Source organism: Lethenteron reissneri, chromosome 19 (assembly GCF_015708825.2).
Source record: "Lethenteron reissneri isolate LAM-NWPU_2019-01 chromosome 19, ASM1570882v1, whole genome shotgun sequence".
NCBI classification, from domain to species: Eukaryota; Metazoa; Chordata; class Hyperoartia; order Petromyzontiformes; family Petromyzontidae; genus Lethenteron; species Lethenteron reissneri.
Genome location: NC_083797.1, coordinates 11,554,045 through 11,580,292, shown reverse-complemented (window position 1 = coordinate 11,580,292; position 26,248 = coordinate 11,554,045). Strand labels below are relative to the sequence as shown.

Here is a 26,248-nt window from a genome sequence, read left to right as displayed (position 1 = left end):
TTGCATATATATCTGCCTCTAAGTAACAAAGAAAGAAAGTACTACCACTGCCACACAACCCATCCATCGGCACACGGTCTACTGCGAGTGCATCATTTTTGCAGCATTGATTTGCTTATTCTAGATTTGAAGTTTTCGTGACTGCAATTATCCATACTCTCTGGTTCTTTCGGTAAAGTCACGTAAGTGAAAAAAAAAGTAATAAATATTAATTAAATAATATATCCATTTATTTATCTTCTTGGTTCTTTCGGTAAAGTCACGTAGAAGGGAAATAATAAAATAATACAAATAAAACATAATAAAATAAAATTCTCACGACGTTTCGGCCACAACAAAAGAAAGAACCAAGAGGATGAATCCCTGCAGTCACGAACGCTTTAAATCACCATTTATTTATTTTTAGTTTTTATTTTTCACCAACATGATTTGCTTATCTCGTGCATAATGAGGTTCGGAGATGCAGCGACGTGATGACATCACGACGCATAGTCCCCAGGCACGGTTTGCAATGAGTGACGTCATCACGTATCGGCGTCGTCTCGCGCCCAATCGTTACGCGATGACGTTCGCGTCCAGACGGGCGACGCTCCTCAGCGCAATGACGCACGCTACGGCGCCATTACGTCATCACATCACGTTTTGTTTTGACGCGGTGACGTCACGACGCAAATTTTGCGTCGTGACGTCACCGCGCAACTTGCGTCATGACGTCACCCGCGTGCGAGGCGGTGTATTTCGTGTGTGTGTTAGATGTGTGTGTGTAGGTGAGTGTCAGTGTGCGTTTGAGAGAGCGAGCGAGCGAAATCTAAGGGGGGCGCGGGGGTGGAGAACGTCTCTCAATGTCGTCGCCGGCGTGAGATCCTCTATGTAGCCTCGGCCCGTGCTCCCCGCTTCTCCGCGGTGAGTGACGCCTAACAGCGCTCAGGCCACGGGGCCCCCATTGTTAGTGCGCTGCGACCCATTCAGAGCTCGTGTATCATCATCATCATCACTGCTGCTGCTGCTTCATTCATTGTGCCGCTGCTGCTGCTTTTGGCTGGTGCTCGGTGTCTCTGTTCATGTGTCCGAGGCTCCAGAGCGAGTCTGCCGCAGGCGACGAGGGTTCACCCCGGCACCGTTACTCCTCGAGACCACCCCTCCTCCTCCTACGGGCTGTGAGGGGGCCATTCCCAAATCATTGGCGTGGTTGGGGTCTCTCGACCCTGCGTGTGACCCTGATACTGACCACCTCGGTCCAGATCGGACCACGGTTATTAATTGAGCGTGACCCGCACCCAGGCATGGCTCACGTTCTGTCCAAGAATTATGGACTGAATACTTGAAGCTGCCCCGTGTGAATAAGGTTCTGCATTGAACCTGACCCGCAAAGCAGGCATGGCCCAGATTGTGACCCTCACCTGAAATTGACTCAGACATGTAAACTTTGAAATCACTCCGATATTTAAACTTTGATATGACTGTGGTATATAAACTTACCCAAGATCTGACTCCAACCCATGTTCTGGTCCAGATTCTGACATCGAGCTAATCATGACCCAGATTATTTCTGATTCGGTCTCTGGCCCATAATTGACCCAGACCAGTGGCTGGATACAGAAAACACCATGAGATTGTTTTCCCATTGTCCTGATTTCAATTACTCAAATTAGTTGAGTATACTTAAAATGTCTTTGCAACTGGCCGCTTACATTGACCCCGAACTGACCTCAACCCTGCCCTTGCAGAGAGTCATAATATTGAACCAGATATTTGACTGGACTCTGTTCACAAACAAACTAAACCATAAATCTAACTTTGAATCAGAGCCTGAACCAAACACGAGCCTAGATGCTGACCTCTATCCTGACTGAACATTAACACAGTGGCGAGATGTTAACTACCACCCCTGGTATACAGGAGGTCGTGGGTTCCATCCCGACTCTGGCACCTGTATATTTGGAGATTGCATGTTCTCCCGTGTTCGCTTGAAATTTTCTGCGGATCCTCCGGTTTGTTCATCTACATTTAGAAGCATGCATTTAGAGCATTTGGCTGCTATAAATTTCCACATGATAAGCAATTTCGTTGAGCTGTCATTTGTGGTCAGATTGCTTCTGAAAAAGAGCTATATGTATGAATGTATGTTGAACTTCTTTCATACTGTGCATAAGCCAGCCATGCCAATGGAAGGTGTGGGGGAAGGGCAACAAACTAAACACAAAAAGCAATTCCAGAGCAATTAGTTTTCAATCTAGATTGAAAAGTGTATTTCGGCTGTGGCTTCCTAATATCGGAAGGAAGAGCGTTCCAGACGGCCGCAGAAGCGCATCTGAAAGCATGCGATGCAGTGACCGTCTTTAGCTCAGTGGGCCTTATCTGGTAAAATAAAAAAAATAGTTTAGCTTAAAAAAATGTTTTAGTTTAGTTTCTATCTCAATTTTGACAGAGATCTGGAACCCAATCTCGGCCCTCTCATTACTCCAATGTCCAATTGCTGTGTATTAGCTCGTATTGCATGATTGTTGTCTGGTCTAGAATTGGACCAGTGCAGAATATTAACCGCGTGGTGGTGGTGGGTAATTGTATGGACCTCATTTGCCGTATCTTTCTCCAGTGCAGACTCTCAACTGGGTTGTGAAGCATCATGCTATTTTGTGGTAATTCTGGGACGAATGTCCCAATATTAGCATATTGAGTGGAATTCAATCAGGTGCAAGGCCAGTCATATGCATTGTCTCTATGGAGTGTGTGTTTGTATATTTTATTATCATATGATAGCTTCGCTAGTATTTTTAAAAAAATGTAACCAGGCAAGAGCCCTTTGAGACCACAGGTCTCCTTTTCAAAAGATAGATTATTGGGTGGTCTTTCTAAATTACCACATTTGCAGCAGTGGCTCGTTGCATAATCCACTTATTTTTCCATTGTGCTGATTTAAATTGGAAGCTAAGAAAAATGTCACTTCTTTTGTGTGTATCTGGCCACAGTGGTACTAGACAACTTGTTTTGAGCAAACATGACTGCAGTGCATTTTGTTTTGATTCAAGGGTAGTAGTAGTGCACGCCTGTAATTCATCTTTGTTTTCACAATCACTATGCAAATCAGTAATCACCCTCTACTGGCAGATGAATGCCCCAGATCACTTGCAAAATTAGACTATCCAGGTCTCTTGTGCACTCACCTGGTGAAACAAAATGAACTTAACTTCAAACAACTCTTCGAAAACAAGGGTTTGGTGAATGCTGCAGATTTACAAACTGAAAAAAATACCCAGAGGTATTGTTCTCCTTGTTGAACTACCATATATGTAGCGATTATAAATCATGATATTAAAACCTTATTCATTACAACACTTTCATTTTAGCTCGAATAATTCACTTGTGGACCACCAACAAGAAGAATACCCTCCACTTGCTATGAGGTGATGAGAAAATAGCAGTACAACGATTGGGTTCATGGACACATCTGTGCAGACTTTTGTTGTCCCCTTCATATGGTGTATGTGTTGTCCCTGGATACTGTCGCATTCTTGTACACGCAAAACACACTTTAAGAATGAATCGGAGGGAAAAACATCCTCACTCTTGGGATTACGCACATGGCAACATCGCCACCTACTGCGAAAAGTTGGCAAAGACCCACCCGGAATTTTTTTTCCAACTCAACGAGGCTTTCCTTGCCAAAAACAAGTGGCAATTAAATTTTAGTTACAGCTGGTTAACATTACCGTTGATTTTTGGATGATTGTTTTTTCAAGGAAAATTCAACATTGTATTTCTTATTGTGTGGTGTTTTCTTGATTTGCCATTGTCTTCATATGGTTTGTATTTTTTTCAGGTGTCAGGGTAAAAGTGCAGGGGTAAAAATGAGTGAAGATGACAAGCCATTTGTGTGCAACGTGCCAGGCTGTGGGCAGGTAACACATGACTCACCTCATCTCACTACGGAACAGGGTACCTCCATGTCCATTAACAGCACTCCAGCACTCACTGCCTTGCTGTATCGTTACAATTCTCAGTGTTTTATGTACGACTCATTTGCCATTGGCTTCTTAAATAAATCAAGTTCCTCGTTGCGGGGGCAAATTTAGAAAAAAAGTGAGCACCATCTTTTGAGACAGGTTCAATTTGATTGGCAAGCCAATTTTGCAGTTTCCAATGGAGAGGCAGACCCCCTTCCATACGGACCTTCCACCAGTGGCTCAGGGCCCACCGGTGAAAATGATCTCTTGCCCAACGTGTGTTTGATGATGTGCACTTACCTCGTACATATATGTGTACACAAAAAATGAGGCTCACACTTTGTTGTTGTTGTTTTTCTCTGCAGAGCTTCACTAACGAAGACCATCTGTCCGTGCACAAACACAAGCATGAGATGACTCTCAAGTTTGGGCCACCCAAGAGTGACGCCCTCGTCGTTGCTGGTGAGTCGCTGTTCTCCGAGCAGCGCCGTCAGCAGTTTTATTTCTGTGATCCTCACGATGATTATCATTTCGCTTGTTTACCTAAAAAGTGTCTACAACAGTGTCCTTTTACAAATTTTCAGGGGGTGTTCTCTGTCACCAATAAGACTTCAGTGGGAGGGCCGCCACACATTTGAAACCATTGGTTTTGACAGCATGATGGGGTGTTTTCACATTTGTATATTGTCGGGGGCTGCACGTCAGGGTCCACGCTAAAGGCCACCAGAGGCCGCCAGTGGCCCACGGGCCTTGCAATGAACACACTGCTCTACTATATACAGCTGCATGAAGGCCTCTTCACGCTGTCGCCGTCGCGCACAGTCCAGTGCTACCATTTCACTCCTGCACATGAACTGATCTCATCACCCCTTATCTACGATGGTCATCCTCTTGGATGCGTTCTCTCCTTTGGCCGAAATTCCATCATCAGCCTGGTTCGTTGGCCATCATCCCATCTCACGGTGCTTCCTGCCCAAGCCTTTTTACTTTCTGAACTGTCGTTATGCTTTTGATTTGTGTTTGTTCCCTCATCCACTCGTTACTTTTTCTGTCTGTGTCATTCCAAGCGTGAATTTTGTCCATGCTTTGTTGGCTTTTGAGCTTTTGTCTCATTTTATTTGTCGTTCCATGTTTCTGATCCGTATGTCAGAGCTGGCAGCACGCGCTGATTGAAAACTTTCTTCTTCAGACACATTAGTGTGTTCCTTTTCATTTTCACCAAGTACACAAGAGTGCTCCCATCTTCCTTGTCTCCCGTGCAGACCAGACTCCGACCCCGACTCGATTCTTGAAGAACTGTGAAGAAGTCGGCCTTTTCCATGAGCTCGCAAGCCCCTTTGATAAGCTGGAGCATGAGTTTAAGAAGGCTCAAGAGGAAGAGGACAAAAAGGTGGGGTGTTTATACCCCTCTGATTTTGTTGCCTCCATCATAATCAGTTACCGCTGTCAACCACCACCTTTAGAATAATTTCATCGCCATTGCCATGCTCAGACTCTGTCGTTCAATGTTCACAAAGTCAACATTGCTCATAAAACACATTGTCAATAAGCATTCATCACCTGTGTACTGTCACCAGGGTACTTTATATGGGAGCCTATAGGCTACTTCCAGTCGTTTCTCCAACTGATATCTTCAGTTGTTTAGTGAACTTATGCACAAGTTTTGTTTCGCTCATATTTGAGCCCCACTTTGCAGCCAACTTTATTCAGTTCTTCTGACATTTCCTGTGCTATATTTCATTTTTCCATTGGTTGTTACAGTAACAATGTCATCAGCACATCTGAGATGACTAATACTTTCTCCACCTATATATATGCCTTTATTTCTTAAATCCAATTTCCGAGAAACATTGTCTATCGTCACTGTGAATAACTTTGGCGAATTCTCTTATCCGTATATTATAAATGTATTCGTGCAACGTCAATGAATCTAATACAATTTTGTGAATGTTTTCATAAAAAAAAAAGATTTCCATCGTGACTAGTTGGAAGGGAAGACGCAAGTCGACATTGGCTCTTGCAGACGTGGACCCAGACTGTGTGTCCTAGGCTGACTGCGCGTATGAAGCTCCTTAAATGAGAAAAAAAAGCGTTAAAGCTACGGTCAAAAATGTTGCTATAGACTTGGATTTAAATATTTTTTTAACGTTTTTTTTATATACGTTTTTATTACAACAAAACGCGAGCCCGGTAAAACACGCCGAAAGATTCCAGTGGCGGGGTATAGAGAATCCACGGTAATACATTCCGGTGCAACGGAACCACACGAAAGGTCAGGGAAGAAGGGGTATAGGGCCCGCCACCCCATTCAATACCTTTTGTTTAATTGTTAATGAGGCTTTAAACGTTTGTCATGCCGACGGCTTGGGGAGTTCTTCATTCAGCAGTAGGTTGACGATGCTGATGATCTTGTCGGACAGCCCATGCCGCAGGGCTCAGGTATGTACGTATATCTACGACAATGAGAGCTCATCGTTTTTTGGGTTGCCTCTTCATTCTTGTCGTTGTCGTAATCTTTTTTTATTTTTCCCTCCACATTTAAAAACATGAATTTAGAGTATCTGGCTGCTGTACATTTCCACATGGTGATAAGCCACTTCGTGGCGCTGTAATTTGTGGCCAGGTCACTTCTGAAAAAGAGCTACGTAGCTCAGTGGGCCTTACCTGGTAAAATAAAATATGCATTTTAAAAGTAGTTTGTAGTAATTCCTCGAGCCGGTCTGCGCAGCTCGTGCTGGGGCTGCCTGCCCCCAGCCTGGCCGAGGCGAGCAGCAAGGATGGGGAGCACGTGGCTATGGAAACCTCGCAGCCCTGCACCTCCTCCACCCAGCCTGAGCCCAGCGCCGGCAGCAGCAACAAGAAGGTGAATGTGGTGGGGGAGGGTGGGGTGGCGGCACTTGCACGGCAGGAGGAAGTATGGGGCGCCACGGTGGCGAGATGTTAACTCCCTCGCCTGAAATGTAGGAGTTCGTGGGTTCGATCCCGACCCTGACGCCTGTATATCTGGAGTTTGCATGTTCTCCCCGCGGTCGCGTGGATCTTTCTCCAGGTCCTCCGGTTTTTCGCTCCACATTTTGAATCAACAGGCATTCAGAGTATGTTGCTGCTATAAATTTGCATATGAACCTTATGGCGGAACGCCGGGGTCCCGAATAAACGGAAGTCAAAATCGTAATTAATTAATAATTTTTTGGCGACTCCGTCCCACCGCGCACATAAACGCCGCGACCCACCTGGCGCGGATCATTCTGTTATCATGTCGTCCAAGCGCAGCAGCGAGGATGAATGCGCAAGAAGAAACAAAACTTTTAAACTTTGATTAGCGCATCGTGTAGAGCTCATCGAGAGGAATATATTGCCATATCGTTCGCCTTCAACAGACATAAAATTACGTCACAACGCAGTTTATGCGGGAGCCGGGGGCTTATAGGACCCTGTGTTATCACATAAGGTTCATGTGATAAGCCACTTTGTTGACCTGTCATTTGTGGCCAAGTCGCTTCTGAAAAAGAGCTAAATAGCTCAAAATACAAATACATAAATAGAATATAAGAATACTGGTGAGGTCAAGACATCCAGCGCTACCAAGCATCACGACCATTGTAGGAGCATGTTGTGCTTATTGTTATTGCATGGAAGTCGGTGAGCTGAGTTTGATTCCTGACTATGGCTATCATTAGTTGTGAGCGATATCAGTCTTGGGTACTCCTCTCTCACCGACCCACGCTGGCTAGCGTGGTGAAGAGTGGTCAAACGACTCCAATCGCAGACATTCAATGTGGATTTACAAAGGGCTGTACAAGCTTCCTAGAATGTAATGCAAGTGTAGTGGATTCAACTGAGTCGCGGACATACTCTTTGGAGACAACACATTTATTAATACCAACACATTACCACAAAGGGGTTACTGCCCCTTTACTAGATAACCTGTGGTGGTGCACCACCAGGCCAACTACGCTAGTTACTGGGAGTAGCTACAACGGACAGGACCCTGGCTTCGGTCCTCGCCCACGTGTTGATGACTTCTTCTTGGACGTAGATCGTAGATCTTCAGATGACAACAGCAACGCTGAACCCCGGTCCCTGTGCGGACCCCGGTTTATATGCTCCCGGGTCGTGGCTAGCCCCGCCCTTGGCCACGACCACCTTCGGGAAACCTCATGCTGTTTCTCGACCCTTCCCGTAGGATCTCACCCTGACACGTGACGACCCCCTAGCCCCCACCTGGGGCCCCTGTGTAGATTTTACTTCTCACGTGACTTCCAGGGTCAACCAGAGTGCCATGGTCTCGGCTAACCTCATCCCCTGGCTGACACTCTCACACTCCCTCCTGTAGGGGTCAGCACTGCACACCACGCGTGGTGCCACTGAGCGCTATCCCAGCGCTCACCGAGCCCCCTCTAGGGCTGGTACTACACCCACATGTACGGGGTGTCCGCGATGACAATGCATCGCACGCCGTGCCTCGCTAGAGCCGGCATTACTCAGCGACACTCACGATGTCGCTACATATGTGATGGCCGCGATGTCAGTCACAGCATCAGGTTCACCGATCACTTCAGCTACCTCGGTGTCATCCTAGATTCAACTTTATCCTTCGACCGTCAAACCAATCATATCATCAGTTCATGTAACTTTCACCTGAAGGCTCTCAGACACCTACGTCCTCTCATCTCCACTGAAATTGCCAACACGTTGGCATGTTGCATAGTTGGGTCTCGACTATTGCAACTCCGTCCTAGTCCGGACCTCCACTGGCAACCTAAAAAAACTTCATAGAGCTTGGCTTTCGCGCCTCTGAGTTGCGGCCGTTACGTCCGCAAATTTGCGCTCGTTATAAATTACATTATTATTATATTATTATTAGTACATCGCATGCCGTGCCTCTCTAGGGCCGGCACCACACAGTGACATTCGCAATGTCGCTACACAAGCATACCCATGAAGGCCAGGTGTGCTAATATCCATTGTGTTTAACACGTAGGCTTTCGCGACCAATATTATTCATAATCAACGTTTTTGGGTTTAGATCGCGTTATTTATAAATGTGTCGTAACCCTCCACCACCCGACACGGTCAATCAGTAAAAAAGTGTCACGTTGACAAAAGACAAATAGTTCACTGCTTTAGCCCACCGGTGTGTTGAAGCGTGAAACCACAACATTTACAATTTGAGTACGACGTTTCGCTGTTAATTGCATCCAGCATCATCGGGCAATTCGCCAGAATGGTGAGGCTCTGCTGTGTCTCCCGTTCTTATATAGAGCAGCAGCAGGGTGACGTCATCATCCATTGTGTGCTTGTATCAGAGGTTGCCCATCGCCTTCACCCCACAAATGTAACGAAAGGATGCATTCCTCGTAAGAGAACTGCGCTGATATAAGCTGTGCCCTATGTTCAGCTTCTACCTGTGTAGTGTCTTCAACAATTACTCACACCAACACGTGGTAACAAGTCACCTGCTTACACTTTATTCACCTATTCTTGCACCAATTGTAGGCACTCCTATAACTATCTATGCGGTAACTTCTCCCCACTCTTATCTACCTTTCACCTCGCTTATCCTGCACTCAGCAGCTCTGCTCTCAGCGACTCCGCACACAGCGTCTCCGCACACAGCGTAACCCCATACAGCGTCTCCCCACACAGCGTCTCCGCACACAGCGTCTCCGCACACAGCGTCTCCGCACACAGCGTCTCACACACAGCGTCTCCACACACAGCGTCTCCCCACACAGCGTCTCCCCACACAGCGTCTCCACACACAGTGTCTCCACACACAACGTCTCCTCACACAGCGTCTCCGCACACAGCGTCTCACACACAGCGACTCCACACACAGCGTCTCTACACACAGCGTCTCCACACACAGCGTCTCCACACACAGCGTCACCACACTCAGCGTCTCCACACAAAGCGTCTCCCCACACAGCGTCTCCGCACACAGCGTCTCCGCACACAGCGTCTCCCCACACAGCGTCTCCACACTCAGCGTCTCCCCACACAGCGTCTCCACACACAACGTCTCACACACAGCGTCTCCCCACACACAGCGTCTCACACACAGCGTCTCCCCACACAGCGTCTCCCCACACAGCGTCTCACACGCAGCGTCTCCCCACACAGCGTCTCCACACACAGCGTCTCCACACACAGCGTCTCCCCACACAGCGTCTCCACACACAGCGACTCCACACACAGCATCTCCCCACACAGCGTCTCCACACACAGCGTCTCCACACACAGCGTCTCCACACACAACGTCTCACACACACAGCGTCTCCCCACACAGCGTCTCCCCACACAGCGTCTCCCCACACAGCGTCTCCCCACACACAGCGTCTCACACACAGCGTCTCACACACAGCGTCTCCCCACACAGCGTCTCCCCACACACATCGTCTCCGCACACAGCGTCTCACACACAGCGTCTCCCCACACAGCGTCTCCACACACAGCGTCTCCCCACACAGCGTCTCCACACACAGCGTCTCCACACACAGCGTCTCCACACACAGCGTCTCCACACACAGCGTCTCCACACACAGCGTCTCCGCACACAGCATCTTCACACACTGCGACTCTACATCTCCACCGCTGCCCTCACCTACGCTCCCTCAGACCCGCTCACCCGTCTGTCCTGGGCGGGGGATCAGCCAACACCCGCCCGGCGACGGCGCGAGGCTTGAGGTCCCGTTTGGCTGGAGCGGCAGCGGCGAGATGTCTTCACAATTGGTCCCCGGCAACAACTCCCCGCTCCGCTCACGCACACGCCCTTATATGCCTCTGCTAATTATCCGAGACCTCTCGTGCGTCTCTTTAAGCTCTCGCCAGGCTGGTGCCTGTCGGCCCATCAATCAACCCTCATCTCCCGTCTGCCTGGCAACACCTCCGGTCTCAACGTGCACAACCGGTTGACCTTGTGTGCAGCTGCTTCGCCCCTTAAAATTGGCGATTTGTCCGCGCAAACTTCACGCGCGCCTGTTTGCCCTCAGTTGCCCTCGGTCGACTGTGCGCACCGTGTATTTCACTACTCTACACCTGTTACGTTAACGCACATAAATGTGCTCATGTGAATGTGACGGGTGAATGACCGTGCGTGCACACGGACGCGAATAACGCGTTGCGCGCCCCCCACACAACGCAGGAGGCTGCGTTCCCTGTGGTCTCCGAGGTGGCGCTGCCCCTGCGCCCATCCTCCCTGCTGCTGCCGAGCCCCACGCGCAGCCCCAGCATGGTGATCCAGCAGACGATGCCTTCGCCAAATTCGCCCTCCGTTATCATCCAGGCTCCCTCTGCCCACCAGCAGCATGTTGCGTAAGAACCGTTGTCATACGAGACACACACACATGGCACGAGAGACACACACACATGGCGCGAGACACACACACATGGCGCGAGACACACACACATGGCGCGAGACACACACACATGGCGCGAGACACACACACATGGCGCGAGACACACACACATGGCGCGAGACACACACACATGGCGCGAGACACACACACATGGCGTGAGACACACACACATGGCGCGAGACACACACACATGGCGCGAGAGACACACACACATGGCGCGAGACACACACACATGGCGCGAGTCACACACACATGGCGCGAGACACACACACATGGCGCGAGACACACACACATGGCGCGAGACACACACACATGGCGCGAGACACACACACATGGCGCGAGACACACACACATGGCGCGAGACACACACACATGGCGCGAGACACACACACATGGCGCGAGACACACACACATGGCACGAGACACACACACACATGGCGCGAGACACACACACATGGCGCGAGACACACACACATGGCGCGAGACACACGCACATGGCGCGAGACACACACACATGGCGTGAGACACACACACATGGCGCGAGACACACTCACATGGCGCGAGACACACGCACATGGCGCGAGACACACACACATGGCGCGAGACACACACACACATGGCGCGAGACACACACACATGGCGTGAGACACACACACATGGCGCGAGACACACACACATGGCGCGAGACACACGCACATGGCGCGAGACACACACACATGGCGCGAGACACACACACATGGCGTGAGACACACACACATGCCGCGCGAGACACACACACATGGCGCGAGACACACGCACATGGCGCGAGACACACACACATGGCACGAGACACACACACACATGGCGCGAGTCACACACGCACATGGCGCGAGACACACACACATGGCACGAGACACACACACACATGGCGCGAGACACACACACACATGGCGCGAGACACACACACACATGGCGCGAGACACACACACATGGCGTGAGACACACACACATGGCGCGAGACACACACACACATGGCGCGAGACACACACACATGGCGTGAGACACACACACATGGCGCGAGACACACACATGGCGCGAGACACACGCACATGGCGCGAGACACACACACATAGCACGAGACACATACACATGGCGCGAGACACACACACATAGCGCGAGACACACACACATAGCACGAGACACACACACATGGCGCGAGACACACGCAGATGGCGCGAGACACACACACATGGCGCGAGACACACACACATAGCGCGAGACACACACACATAGCACGAGACACACACACATGGCGCGAGACACACGCAGATGGCGCGAGACACACACACATGGCACGAGACACACACACATGGCGCGAGACACACACACACATGGCGCGAGACACACACACATGGCGCGAGACACACACACATGGCGCGAGACACACGCACATGGCGCGAGACACACACACACATGGCGCGAGACACACACACATGGCGCGAGACACACACACATGGCGCGAGACACACACACACATGGCGCGAGACACACACACATGGCGTGAGACACACACACATGGCGCGAGACACACACACATGGCGCGAAACACACACACATGGCGCAAGACACACACACATGGCGCGAGTCACACACACATGGCGCGAGTCACACACACATGGCGCGAGACACACACACATGGCGCGAATTACGCACGGCATTCTGCGAGAGATGCATCGTGTAAGCGCCACGTCACGAGAAACCCGCGTCACATGAGACCCATGCCACACCAATCTCGCCAACACCTCTGATTAGCGCGGTTGGCTACGTATGGTATGAAATAAGTTCAACATACATACATATAAGTTGCTTTTTCACAGTTGCTAAGTACATGTCCAAGGGCCCAAAACCAGCAAATGGCCCACAAGCAAAATGTATAAGAATCTTGGCCACACTAATCAGATACTAGAAGAGAATATACTTTGCCTGGCAACACTGCGTTTATAATTTCAGCATATTCAGTCACTGAATGCGCTCATCACTGAATGCCACACTATCTTAACTCTCTTGAATCGGTGGTCTAAATTACAACATTCAGTTATTTTGATCTGACTATCCAGATAACGACAAAAGCTTTCGTCCATGCAATACTGCACACCTTTGTGTGTTTTGCAAACGTTTATTTGTTTCCAGCCTGCTTTAATTGTACTGTTGCCATGTGTTTCCTGGTCATCTTCTGATTCGACTGTCCTATTTGGCTCTCGGCGAGGAAGTTTCCCCAGAGGTTTGGGTTCATGTTCTGTGTGTCTGTGCTGCGTTCATCCGAACGTACGCGCGTCGTCCCCTGACAGGCCCATCCCGGGTTCCCTGCCCGTCATCCTGCAGCTGTCCAACGGCCAGGCGGTGTCGGTGTCTCTTCCGGCCAGCGCGGCCACCAGCCCCACGCTCCCCGTGCCCGCCGCCGCCTACCCCGAGCAGCAGCCCGTCACCATCCAGGTGCCCAACGGCACCGTCACGACACCGAGATGCAAGCGGCGCAGGCAGCAGAATGTGGCCTGGCAGCCTCTTTCTCCGTGTTTTCTATTCACTCACACACGGCTTCATTGCGGACAGACAACTCCGTTGACGTGATGAAAAAAACATATATGAGAATAGGCTTGAACCCTTTCTGGCAACAAAACGGGTGTTATGACGTTCAAACTACCAATTAGATACGAACACCACTGTCTTGATACTGGCGAAAGGTCACGTAGCTTTAACTGCTCAACGAAAGCTAATCGTAACTTGATACTGGCATTGCCTTTGCACTGTTCACCTTGTGGCGGTCTCTGGTCTGACACTGGTGAGACAAAGCCATCATCAGTTTCAAAGACAATGGCACATATAATTATCAGAGGATGTTTGTTTGTATGTTTTGCCACAAGTATGTGTGGCTAATGCAGACTTGATGCCTTGAAATAGGTTTTCTATTTGAACTTTGAACATCTTAACACCTTTTTTTATTGCCAGATATGGTAAAGCCTTATTTTATTTTTTCCCATCATTTTGGATACTGGCAAAAAGGTCTCATATATACATTTTGACTTAAATTTTACTTCAAACTTTCGTGACTGCAGGAATTAATATTCTATAGTTCTTTCGGTAAAGGCACGTAGATAGAAAAAAATAATAACAATAAAATAATGAAAATAAAGTGAATAAAAATATCACGACGTTTCGATCGCAACACAAGCGGTCGTCATCAGGAACAGGGAGGTTGGCCTCTGAGGGCAAGCTGCTTATCAAGGTTAATGTTAATGTAGGAGAGGGCTCAAACACTGGCAGTAGGTCTACACCAATCAAAGCATTGTACCTGGCTCCACACACCCACACTGCTGACGGTGGAGGTTGACAAGAAAACACAAATCAAGTCATGACCCAAAGTGGTTGATGACATCTTTTCAACGAGTGCTCAGTCTATAACCTTCCTCTCGGTAGAAATTGTCTCTGTCTGTATATATGAATGGCTTCATGAACAAATCTTTGTTGATAGCCAGGAGAAATCAATTTCGTGTGAGCCAGCCGCATTAAAATAATGATCAGCCACGGCAGAAGTATTGGTCCTATAATGTTTCAAATCTGCCTTATGTTCACGGACACGGTCCGAGACATGTTGCTTATTTTCCCCAATGTAACTGCTGTCGCAGATACAGCTTAGTTTGTAGACGCCGGGATATTGCATGTCAGGAATCTTGTCCTTCACAGATGGGATCAGATCACGAATTTTATGTACAATGTGTTAAATCGGACCTGGATCTTGTGTTTGTTCATGATTTTGGAAATCTTTTTGGTTACCCCTGCTATGTGTGGCAGGGTGATGGTTTTTATTGGATCCTCAGATGGCTCCTTCCTCACAGTTGGGGTGATGGCTTTGCAGATTGTGTGGTCAGAATATCCATTCGCCTTGAGAGCTTGGTGTACGTGTTTGAGTTCACTGGTTAGGTGTTCATGGTCGGAGATACATTGAGCTCTATGGTGTAGCGTTTTGATGAGCGAATTCTTCTGGGATGGATGGTGGTGGGAATCAGGTTTTAGCTAAGCGTCAGTATGGGTTCCTTTTTTGTAGATAGAATGGCTCATTGAGCAATCTAGTCTCTTTTTGATTAGGACATCCAAGAAAGGTAGCATGCCATCCTTTTCTACCTCCATGGTGAATTTGATGGCTGGGTGTATGGAATTGATGTGGTTGAGGAATTGGTTTAGAGCCGGTCAGCCATGTGGCCAGACGACAAACGTGTCATCTACGTACCTCTTCCACAAGGACGGACTTAGAGTGGATGCCTCGATGTCGTCCGTCTCAAATTTTTATATGAAAATATTGCCTAGAACCAGAGATAAGGGAGAACCCATTGGGGTGCCTTCCATTTGTTTGTAGAATGTTCCATTCCAAGTGAAGTATGTGTTGGTGAGGCAGTGTCTCCTCAGTGTCGGTACATCAGCATTCAATCCTTGTTGGACCAGGTCTTCAATGATTGCAATGGTATCGGGCACAGGTACTTTGGTGAACAAAGAAACTACATTAAAACTGACGAGTAAATAATCTGGGGACAGTGAGATGTCTTTAATTGATGATACCAGGTGTAGGTAGGTAGGTAGGTGAGACAATAATACACAACCCACATCCCTAACAAACACAAATACCATCAGTACAATTATAACTAAATGAACCTCATGGCGGGACCCTGGAGTTCCATAAGCCCCCGGCTCTCGGATAAACTGCGTTGCGACGTCATTTCATGTCTGTTGAAGGCGAACGATACGGCGATCTATTCCTCTCGACAAGCTCTACACGATGCGCTCATCAAAGTTTAAAAGTTTTGTTTCTTCTGCGCATACGTCATCGCTGCGCTTGGACGACACGACAACAGAATGATCCGCGCCAGGTGGGTCGCGGCGTTTATGTGCTCGGTGGGACGGAGTCAGCAAAAATAAATTAATTAATTAATAACGATTTTGACTTCCGTTTATTCGGGACCCCGGGGTCCCGCCATGAGGTCCAATTGCTGATACAAACAAAACTGCTCATAACACAGTTCATGGATAATTCCATAGTGAGCCATTTGTAACCATGCCACGCTGTGAGTCGAAAGCTGCTGATGGTCACAGTGTAAAAATGTTGGCCAATCAGCAGGTCACGTGTGATGGGGTAAAGTGTAGCCACTCGCAAGACGTCTGGCCAGCGTGAAAGAGCCGGCCAAGTACCCTACTCTCTAGGGCTCCATAGAGAGTTAGAGGCATTGCCAGTAGGTATGGCGGCATTCCCAGTAGATTCTCAGCTCCCATAGTTACCGAGCCCCAGAGGTCGCAACCGGGTACCGGATACCCGTACCTTACCCGATACCCGGCTACCCGTACCCGGCCGGGTACGGGTACCCGTTTGCGACCCTGGTGCGGCCGGGTACGGGTAGGCCGTGAGTCACTGGTGAGTAACTGTTTGTCACTCATTTCCCAACGTCTTGTCTCTTCTCACAATTCAAATTCCTAGAATCAACCCACCCGCGCCTGCAACATGGCTTCATCCCAGAGGTCGCAATCGGGTACCCGATACCCGTACCCTACCCGTACCCGTCCGGGTACGGGTACCCGTTTGCGACCCTGATGCAGCCGGGTACGGGTACGGGTAAGGAATCAAAACCCGTTTGCGACCTCTGCCGAGCCCTGCCATCCATTTGCAGCGTCACGACTCGGGGTGCCGCGTGCAATGCCGAAGGTTCCACAAAAGAGCGGTGTTCGCCGCGGTGAGCGTAGCAACGGTGCTGAAACCTCCTCGTGCGGGGCGTTTGTGCTGCAGATCCCTGCCGTGGTGTCAAACGTGCCGGGTATCCCTGGGCCTCCTCTGGGCAGCCTCGCTCCACCCTCGACCCAGGCTGCCCTCACCACCCCGCCTGGTTCTCATCAGCAGCACGGAGTCACCACGGTGCGTTGGGGGTGGGGGGAGTGTGGGGTGGGGGAGGCAGCAATGTGTGCCTCGTACTGTTCACTTCTTAGCAGAGGTCGCAACCGGGTACCCAATACCCGTACCCTACCCGATACCCGGCTACCCGTACCCGGCCGGGTACGGGTAGCCGTACCCGGCCGGGTACAGGTAGCCGTTTGCGACCCTGGTGCGGCCGGGTACGGGTACGGGTAGGCCGTGAGTCACTGGTGAGTAACCGTTTGTCACTCATTTCGAGTAGAGTACGGGTACAGATATGGAACGGGAACCCGTACCCGGCCGGGTACGGGTTCCGGGTACGGGTACGGGTAAGGAATCAAAACCCGTTTGCGACCTCTGCTTCTTAGCGATACGGAGCTCACGCGTGTTTCTCTGTGTAACACGCAGAGGCTAAAGGCCATGTTGACGGAGGTGTCGCCCCAGAACGGAGGGGTGGAGGTTCTATCGCAGGCCGTGGAGATGGTGATAGCCCAGCAGGATTCCCATCTGCCCCTGCTTAGCCTGCACATCCCACAACCACAGGTGGCGTCCAGCTCCCTCCTCTGTCATCATCCCAGTTCCTCACAAATGCATGCATGCCCCCCCCCCGCATCCCTATATGGAGACTCGTAAAGCTGTGATGAACCTCATCGAGGCTGCATTGAGTGTCATAAATCTGTATTGTTTTTCATGGAGCTGTCCGTCCCGGCTGTGTGTGTGTGTGTGTGTCCCGCAGGCCTTGTCTGAGCCCCAGCCGTCACCTCCGGTCTCCACGCCGGGCAGCAGCAGCAGTGGCTGTGGTGGAGGGAGTGGCCCAGGTGCTTTATCGTTCCACGCTGTATGGAGGGGGGGCGGGGTGCAGGAGATATTCTGTAGCTGCCAAAAATTGTATGGGTTTCAACTTATCCACAATTTCTTATATACACATACCAATCACTCTCTAACCTCTCTGGCCTCTCTATGTCCTGTGAAGGGTCATTGCCCGAAACGTCGCCTTTTATTAAGGCCACGGTGCGATTGACAAACGTGTTGATTTTTGTCTTTTTGTTATTTGTATCTCTGCACCACTGTTATCGTCAGATAATTTGTTTAATACCTGTCGATCTACAATTATACTTCTACAACCCGATTTGTATCCAGTGCTGGGATGAAGGCCTCTCCACACACCGTGTTGGTTAAGAGGGGTGATTCTTACAGCAGACACTTGACCTATGTTGAATCATACGTGTAAGAAGAATTTCTTTACAATTTATGCAAATGTATTTCGAATGTTACACTTAGGTTCATGGAACAAATGAGACAATGAAATGCAGACAGTACAACAACACAGTACAAATGTGACAACGAAGATTGTTAAATATCGACCCCAAGTCGTAACAATTGATGAAATCACTTGGTGGGGGGGGGGGAGCTGGGAGGATTCCGTGTGTCGCTTGAGTAAAGATTTTAAGGGTCATCGACACGTTAGTAGTGAGCTAATAAGTCCCTTACCCTGACCATCTTGGCGCCTCCTGCCGCGTCAGCGATGACGCGTCTCACAGCCTTGCTGCTGCCTCTGCCCTCCTTGGCTCATCCCCACCCTGCCCCCCTTGGCTCATCCCCACCCTGCCCCTCCTTCCCCCTCCCCCCTCAGGCGTGGAGCTGAGTAAAAGCACGAGCCCGGCGGCGGCCGGAGGGGGTCGCAGGCGACGCAGCGCCATCACGGACCCCGAGGAGCGGCGCAGACGCTTCCTCGAGCGCAACCGCGCCGCCGCCTCTCGCTGCCGCCAGAAGCGCAAGCTGTGGGTCATGGACCTGGAGCGGCGTGCGGAGGACCTGGCTCACACCAACGTGGAGTTGCAGGTGCCACACGAGGGACGTGGAGGACTCTACGGGCCCAGGAGCTGCCCATACCTCCCATGGCTCCCTTCTTTTTTTTCCGATAAAAAGAAACAAAACTATCCTCGGTTATTCGGCACTTTGCTTCGTTCGTTGCGTCGTTTTTTTGGCGTTACATTTTTTCCTTTTATGGCCCTTTTTTAATACAAGAAATATAACATGGTTACATATTTTCCCATGTGGCATGAATCCCATTGTGCACAGACACAACAAAAAAAAGACACCCTCAAAAATGTATTCCTAAATCTCCTCCCATCAAATTGAGTGTAGCACCCTCTGTAGCCCAACGCACCAAAAAGGATGGAACACTCCCCCTACCCCGTGAAACTGAACGTAGCGAAATTTCAGACAAATTCTGGCAGCTTCGCCCGACCCACAGCACTGTGACAGAGCACTCGACTGGTCGATGGACGGGCACACGAATGAGGAGTAGAGCGACAAGGGAGATGTAGGAGAGTGCATGGAGTGGGTGGGGGGGAAAAGTGGAGTGAGATGATAGGGGAGAGGTAGGCAGGGGTGAGTCCATGGAGGTTCTTGAAGACGGCGAACGTGATCTTGAAATTGATCTGGGATTGGACGGGAGCCACTGGGTCGACGGGGGCAAATCATCTTGTGAGGACGCGGATTCGTCGCATCACTGCTGACACGTTTCTCTGTCGCTCGGCGTTGGCAGAAGGAAGTGACGGAGCTCAGGGGCGAACTCGCCCACCTCAAGCAGCTGCTGCTCGCACACAAGGACTGTCCCGTGACGGCGTTGCAGAAAGAGGCGCAGGCCTTCTTGGGTGAGTGGACAAATCTAAGACACGATCATATTCTTGGGTTTTTTCGGTAAAGTCACGTAGGTAAAAAATTAAAATTGTCCCAGGGATCCGTCAGGTCTCCTCTCAAACAGAATATCTAAGAATGGTAGCTTACCATCTTTCTCCACTTCCATGGTGAATCTGATGGATGGGTGTCTGGAATTGATGTGGTCCAAGAAGTGGTTCAATGCTGGGAGGCCAAATGACGAAAGTGTCATCCATATACCTCTTCCACAGGGAAGGACGCAGGTTGGATGTCTGGATGGCGTCTGATTCAAACTTTTCCATAAACATGTTGGCTATCACTGGTGACAAGGGGGAGCCCATAGGGGTACCCTCATTCTGTCTAACCAGGTACCTGCGCTGGTTAGGCATTGCCTCACCAACGAGGAGTTGGTGTGGCCGGCACCACACACGCTCGCACTTATCTCCCCCCAGTGCTGATGTTCACACAGCACACCAGATACTAATTTAATGCTGAGTTAACCTAGTGGAGTATCAAGAGAGGTCTCAATACGCTATTCGTACAATGAAAGTTTTGAGACCAAGGTGTCTGGCCCATGGACTAATTTGGTCGTTTGTGATTGAACCGATTTTCGTGTTTAGTTTGTCGTCTTTCCCCCGCACCTCCGAATAGCACGATTCTCTACGCACGATGCGAAAGTAGTTCAACATACACACATTGCCATGCGCTGTGCCCCAGTCATACAAATGATGCCAGATCCTCATTTGTTTCACCACCACCACCACCATCATGACAATCGCCTTTCCTGGTGGGCAGGTGCGATCATGGAGTCCCAGGAGAGCACGGCGGCGGCTGCGGCGGCTGCGGCCTCGTCAAACAAATCGTCCGTGCCGCCGACGGAGACCGCGGAGGGGAACGACCCGGCGCCGGACAACCGCCTGTTCACGGTGGACGTCTCCGCGCTGAGCGTGCCGGGCGGCGGAGGCCAGGCCGTCTCCGGCTCTAGTTGACGGCTCGTTGAGCGGGGACCAGGCCCACGTGAGGCTGACAAGCCCCCGGGCCTGACTCAGCCCGAGTCCGAGACCCTGGCGTGGTAGCCTGGGACTCCGGGCCACGTGGGTTCGGCGGGCACTGCCAAGCAGCTGCTGGGCCGAGGTTGGAAGCACAGATTTTTAAACGGGACGAAGCAAGTCGGCGTCGACTCCGCTTCCGTCGCGATTCAGGGGAGGCTCGTGAAGTCGTATAACCGCTTTTCCATTTATGTCTGTCTGTCCTCTGGAATAGTGACCGGTCGGCAATTTAATATGGCGAGCGATGACCGCGTAATATCCTACACACCTAGCTCTCTAGTAATACACAGGGTAACCTCCTGGATGCCATTCTTTACTCTTATCTCTTTCACGTCGAATATATGAATAATAGTTGCTTGTTTTCATATGAAAGAAAGAGAATACAATTCTTCACCGATTGTTTACATGGTTTAGCATTTTTTTAAAGGCATTGTACATTTCGAAATGTATTTTATATGTAGATTATTCTATATTTAGAGCTAGAGTATTTGAAGACGAGCTGGGGTATCATGTCTGTGTGCCTGTGTAATGCACTCCCATCGTTGTGTTTGTGCACGTGATACGCACTTGTTTTTGCATTCCTAGAGTCGAGATGACTTTCGTGACGTGCGATGAGACACGCAGTAGTACTATTTTGAGGGTTTCCTCCAAGACCATGTAAATGAACTTGCAATTCCGAAAGGGACCTTGCCACCTTTGAACAGAAAAATCACTCGCATCTTGCAGTGTTAGCGTGAACGGAATGTGAACCTTGCTTTATTGTTTACTTTGATCGCAGGTGGACGTCCCCGTAGCTGCGAGCCAGGCTGCCGCTGCCCTGCTCGGCCTTGGCTCGCCGTTGCTGTCGTGCAATAACGCACCCTGAGGGGGTCTCCCAGTCACAGCGCGGCAAGGGCAGCGGTAATCGGGGGCCAAGCGCAAAGCCCAAGTGTTTCCTTTACACGTCCTTTTTTGTTAACGTTAATATTATTGTTATTACCGTCACGATTTCTCAGTTAAGCCTTATTTGCGACGAAACTTTTGCACTTTTTTGGCAACGCGTTTGCGTGTGCTTCAGCGCTGGCGCGTGCCTCATTTCAGATTTGCACTTTTAAGTTTTGGCGCGGCGGGTTTGCCGCATTTGCGTCGCTCGCTCACTCTTTGGTATCGGCCGCCCAGCCACTGCTTTTGAAGCTCTCTCCCCGCTGTGCTTGTTCATGCCCTGCAAACCACCCCGTTGCTTGGTTTTGGAAGTCATCTCGTCAAACTGCACGAGCGGGGAATTGCAGAACAGCAACCGTGATCGCAGTCGATTGGAACCACCCTACGGCACGGCGTGTTGAACAACACAGCTCAATGGTTCCGTGTTCAGAGCAATGACCACTAGATCACCTTTATTAATGACTGGGTAAGAGCATTGAGAGCTGAAGTATTTTTTTAAGGGAGACCCTGGGTTGGTTAATTGCTGTAGACCACAAGACACCTGTAGGCTTGAATCATGTATTTTACGTTACAGCAGCGATCCAAAAACGTTTCGGTCATAATGCAGTTTTGCTCTGAGCAAGTCTAATTATCCTGCATCCCGTCAGCCACATTCACTGGTTGGTGTAACTGCCAATGGAACAGCCAATGAGAATTTGAGGTGGTTGCTTTTATGCCTCGAAACGAAAAGTATTAAAATGTACTTCGCCGAAAACCCGGAGGCGGTTAAACGCGTTGCCGACGGCCTTTATGAAGAATACCATGTCTCGAGTTTTGATGGCATGCGAGTTTTAATCTTGTAACATGTACAGAGCGATAACAAAACCGTCCTCGTGCGAGGCTTGGGGTCGAGCCCTTCAGGAACACCGTTTGACTAGACTAAGCATCGCAAATGCAACACAAACTCGCATTAAAGGGCAGCAGCAGTAGCGGCACTGTGTCTTGGTTTACGGTCCATCCATTTGTTCTCATCACATCGAAGTTGAGCTGCCTTGCCAGACGCCCATGCCATTTTAAGGATCGTCTGTGCCTGAAAAGTTGCACAGTTACAAAAAGTAACCCACAGGAGGTGCGTGAAATTGATTACATGATTATTATTTTAATCAACATGAGCATACCCACGTGGGAATCCCCCCTCGGAGCGCCGTTCATGGTATTAGCAAGTAGCGTTTTGAGTGGTTTACATGTTGTCTGAAAGGTTACCTTGCACTGTGTTGTATCTTCCAGTGAAACTGGGTAGGTAGTGGCTTGCCGTTTAGATTTGTAATTGCAATGCGGACAGGTTCTTTTGTAATCGGAAAGCATCATTGCTGTTGGACTTGTGCGTGCGTGCGATGACCTTCACACACTCTTCTCTGCTGTTGCTCGCAACATTTAACATTTATTCTCTGTGGGAATCTCTCTGCCAAAAGTTGGCAATGCGTGTTTTGTCGTCCTAACCTTCGTTGTGACAAACTTATTAAATAGAGGCTTGCCCTTGCTGCAAGGGGCCACGTCCTCCTGGGTGGTTTTGGATCATTTTAGTTTTTAGCATTTCAGCATTTTGTTTTTTGCTTTTTTCTCCTCCCCCAATGTTGTCCTGACTGCGCCAACCGTCGCAAGTCGAGGAATCCAATCGGTACTTGTGCAGCGCAATGCATCACCCTCGGGTTTGAGAATGGTGGTGAGATGTTAATTGCTTCGCCTGGAATGTGGAAGGTCGTGGGTTTGATCCCAAACCTGACGCCTGTTGTATATTTGGAGTTTGCGAGTGGATTTTCTCCGGGCCCTCCGATTTTTCACCCCACATTTAGAAACAATGTGCGTTCAGAGCATTTGGCTGCTACAAATTTCGACTTGATAAGCCACTTCGTTGAGTTGTCATTTGTGGCCAGGTAGCTTTTGAAAAACAGCTGCAGAGCTAAGTGGACCTTACCTGGTAAAAACAAATAATTTTAGGAGTGAAATAGGCCACAGAATTGCTTCCGAAATCTCAAATGACCTCTTATCCGCACACACTAGGGGGCACCACCTGCCCACCCAGACATCTCCATCTGGATTAGAGCTATTCGCTACTGTAATGAGCCAAGAATCTGTGTGTCCCGCGCGTGACATCACTCCACGCCGATCAGCCCCCCTCATTAGTAATCATGAACAGGTTACGTCCTCCACATGGACCCCCCTCATTAATAATCATGAGCGGGTGACGTCATTCCGCAGGTAGAACCCCCACCCTCGTTAATTATCATGAGCAGGTGACGTCACTCCACATCAAACAGCCCCCTCGTTAATAATCATGAGCAGGTGACGTCCTCCAAATGGACACCCCCCCTCCATTAATAATAATTAGTGGGTGACGTCACTCCACATGGAGGGGGGGGGGGCGAGGCGCCTCCTCCCCCCTCCTCAACTTACAACCCTCACGACAAAGGCAGAACCCTGACGTCACGCGATCTCCGTAACGCTGTTGAGACATCAAAGTAAAAAGGAGGTCATGATGAACAAGGGATGATAACCTTAAATGAAATAGGTCTGTGTCACCGCGCCCTTACAAATTGCACACAATGGATGCGATGAATATATCACGTCGCGTTCTGCTTTTCGCTTGCAAGTTTCAGATCTACTGCAATGCACCTGTCCTTGGACGGGCAAAAGGCGAGTTTGAAATATTCGCGGCCGTAGCACCGCTCCGACCCGACAAGAAGTCGTGATGGTGTGGGAGCGGCGTGGATGTTGAGAGCGTGAAAGTTTCCCACGGGACGCTCTCCCTCTCGGTCTGCCTTTGCCTGCCGCACTATTTGCACGCAAGCACTTTCCCTTACAATATAGTTGTGATAATGCATTGTATAATCTTTTTTTATTTGCACTTTTAAATGCGTTTCTGTTCATCATTATTAAAGGCAATAGTTAAATAACACATTAATACTATAACAATATACGTATTGATTAATGTATCTGTGAATGTTTTTTAAACGTAATAGATGTGTTTATGACCCTAACCCGATTTTACTCAAACTTTAATTATAATTATTAATAGTCGCAGGTTTTATATTCGCTACATTCACCGGGAAAGTGTATCCCCTGCTAATATTAAGGGTTACTGTACAGTCAAACAGGTATTTATAGTTCTCAAATCAATGTTTTTATTTGTCAAGAGCTGGAATTTATCCAAATTCAGCAATTTTTTTTTATAATGAAGTGAAAATCAAATTTCACTTTTTTACCAATCATTGATGGCCGAGCTACATTTGAGTAGCTGCTTTCATCACGGGTGGCTTACCTGGATTCGAAAGTGGGCAATGTATGCTCGAATTTTTACAATCTCATTCACGAAAAACATGACAATGAAGTTACCAAACCTCAGCATTGAGAAAGTAGTGAGAAAAATTGTTTTAATTCCACCGTTTTCTATTGTCATAAATTACATTCGGATAGCAACGATGGCATCAAGGCGTGAAGCAAAAACACCTTGAAATATTCTTGGATCTTTCGGTAAAGCCAGGTAAAAAAAAAATAACAAAAAAATTACAAAAAACTACGACGTTCGATCGCAACACAAGCGTTCTTTTTTTTCTTCCTGATCACGACCGCTTGTGTTGCGATCGAAACGCCGTAGTTTTTTGTTATTTTCTTTGAACCTACCTACGTGACTTTACCGAAAGACCCAACAATATGAATTCCTGCAGTCACGAAAGCTTTAAGTCGAGATTTTACCTTGATGAAACACTCACTTTGTATCTCTCATTTGATACTCGGCAAGGATGATTCTAAATCTTTATAGATCAAAGTGCTACGGCCACATTGTGACGAGTCTGAGATCATCTCCTGAAACTGAGAGCCGGTGTAATCAATCCATGGGCCCTAATCGGGGCCTAGCGGCGGTACTGGTCCGTCGTTAGGAACCCCTCAACCACCTCATCGTAACGATTCGTGTTCATTTTGAACAGAGATAAAAGTCGAGCAAGATTCAATTTACAAACAAAAATGAAGCCGCAGACGAAGCCGCCCCTCCTCCTCCGAGCACGGTGTGACGGCCCCCTTCTCCCGCTCGCTCGGCCCGCCTCGCCGCTCCTCGTGTTCCTTCCTCTATGCTGGTGTCCCTTTCACGCTCCTGCCCCTCACCCCAGTTGCTATTCTTTCTGACCTCCACTGCTCGTGACGTTTCCTTACTGCTGGTCTCCCTGTCTCTCACTCTACTACGACTACTACTCTCAACTTGTCCTCTCTTACTCTTCTCTCTCTCTCTACTCCCCTCTCTTATTCAGATCAGGATTTATTCACACTGGAGGAAGCCGACTATGAAGCTTTTTCACAGATGTCCAGTAGGGGCACGGGGCTCAGAACGTTACAACAACTCGAAGT

At 49.3% G+C, this 26,248-nt stretch overlaps 2 protein-coding genes across 2 annotated transcripts in view; one reads left to right on the top strand and one right to left on the bottom strand.

Annotated features, from left to right (window-relative positions):
• The window catches only part of LOC133344260 (potassium voltage-gated channel subfamily KQT member 5-like), a 479,339-nt gene that overhangs the window by 391,608 nt on the left and 61,483 nt on the right, over positions 1–26,248 (bottom strand). The gene's annotated exons all lie outside the window — the stretch shown is intronic.
• Positions 748–23,471, top strand: LOC133344256 (cyclic AMP-dependent transcription factor ATF-7-like). Its single transcript, XM_061554332.1, has 13 exons — positions 748–903; positions 3,821–3,899; positions 4,310–4,406; positions 5,207–5,334; positions 6,673–6,807; positions 11,092–11,261; positions 13,633–13,777; positions 17,112–17,237; positions 17,643–17,777; positions 17,971–18,052; positions 18,868–19,076; positions 19,786–19,894; positions 20,694–23,471. The coding sequence occupies exons 2-13, from the start codon at positions 3,849–3,851 to the stop codon at positions 20,885–20,887; spliced, it is 1,581 nt and encodes a 526-aa protein (XP_061410316.1). The 5' UTR covers positions 748–903; positions 3,821–3,848; the 3' UTR covers positions 20,888–23,471.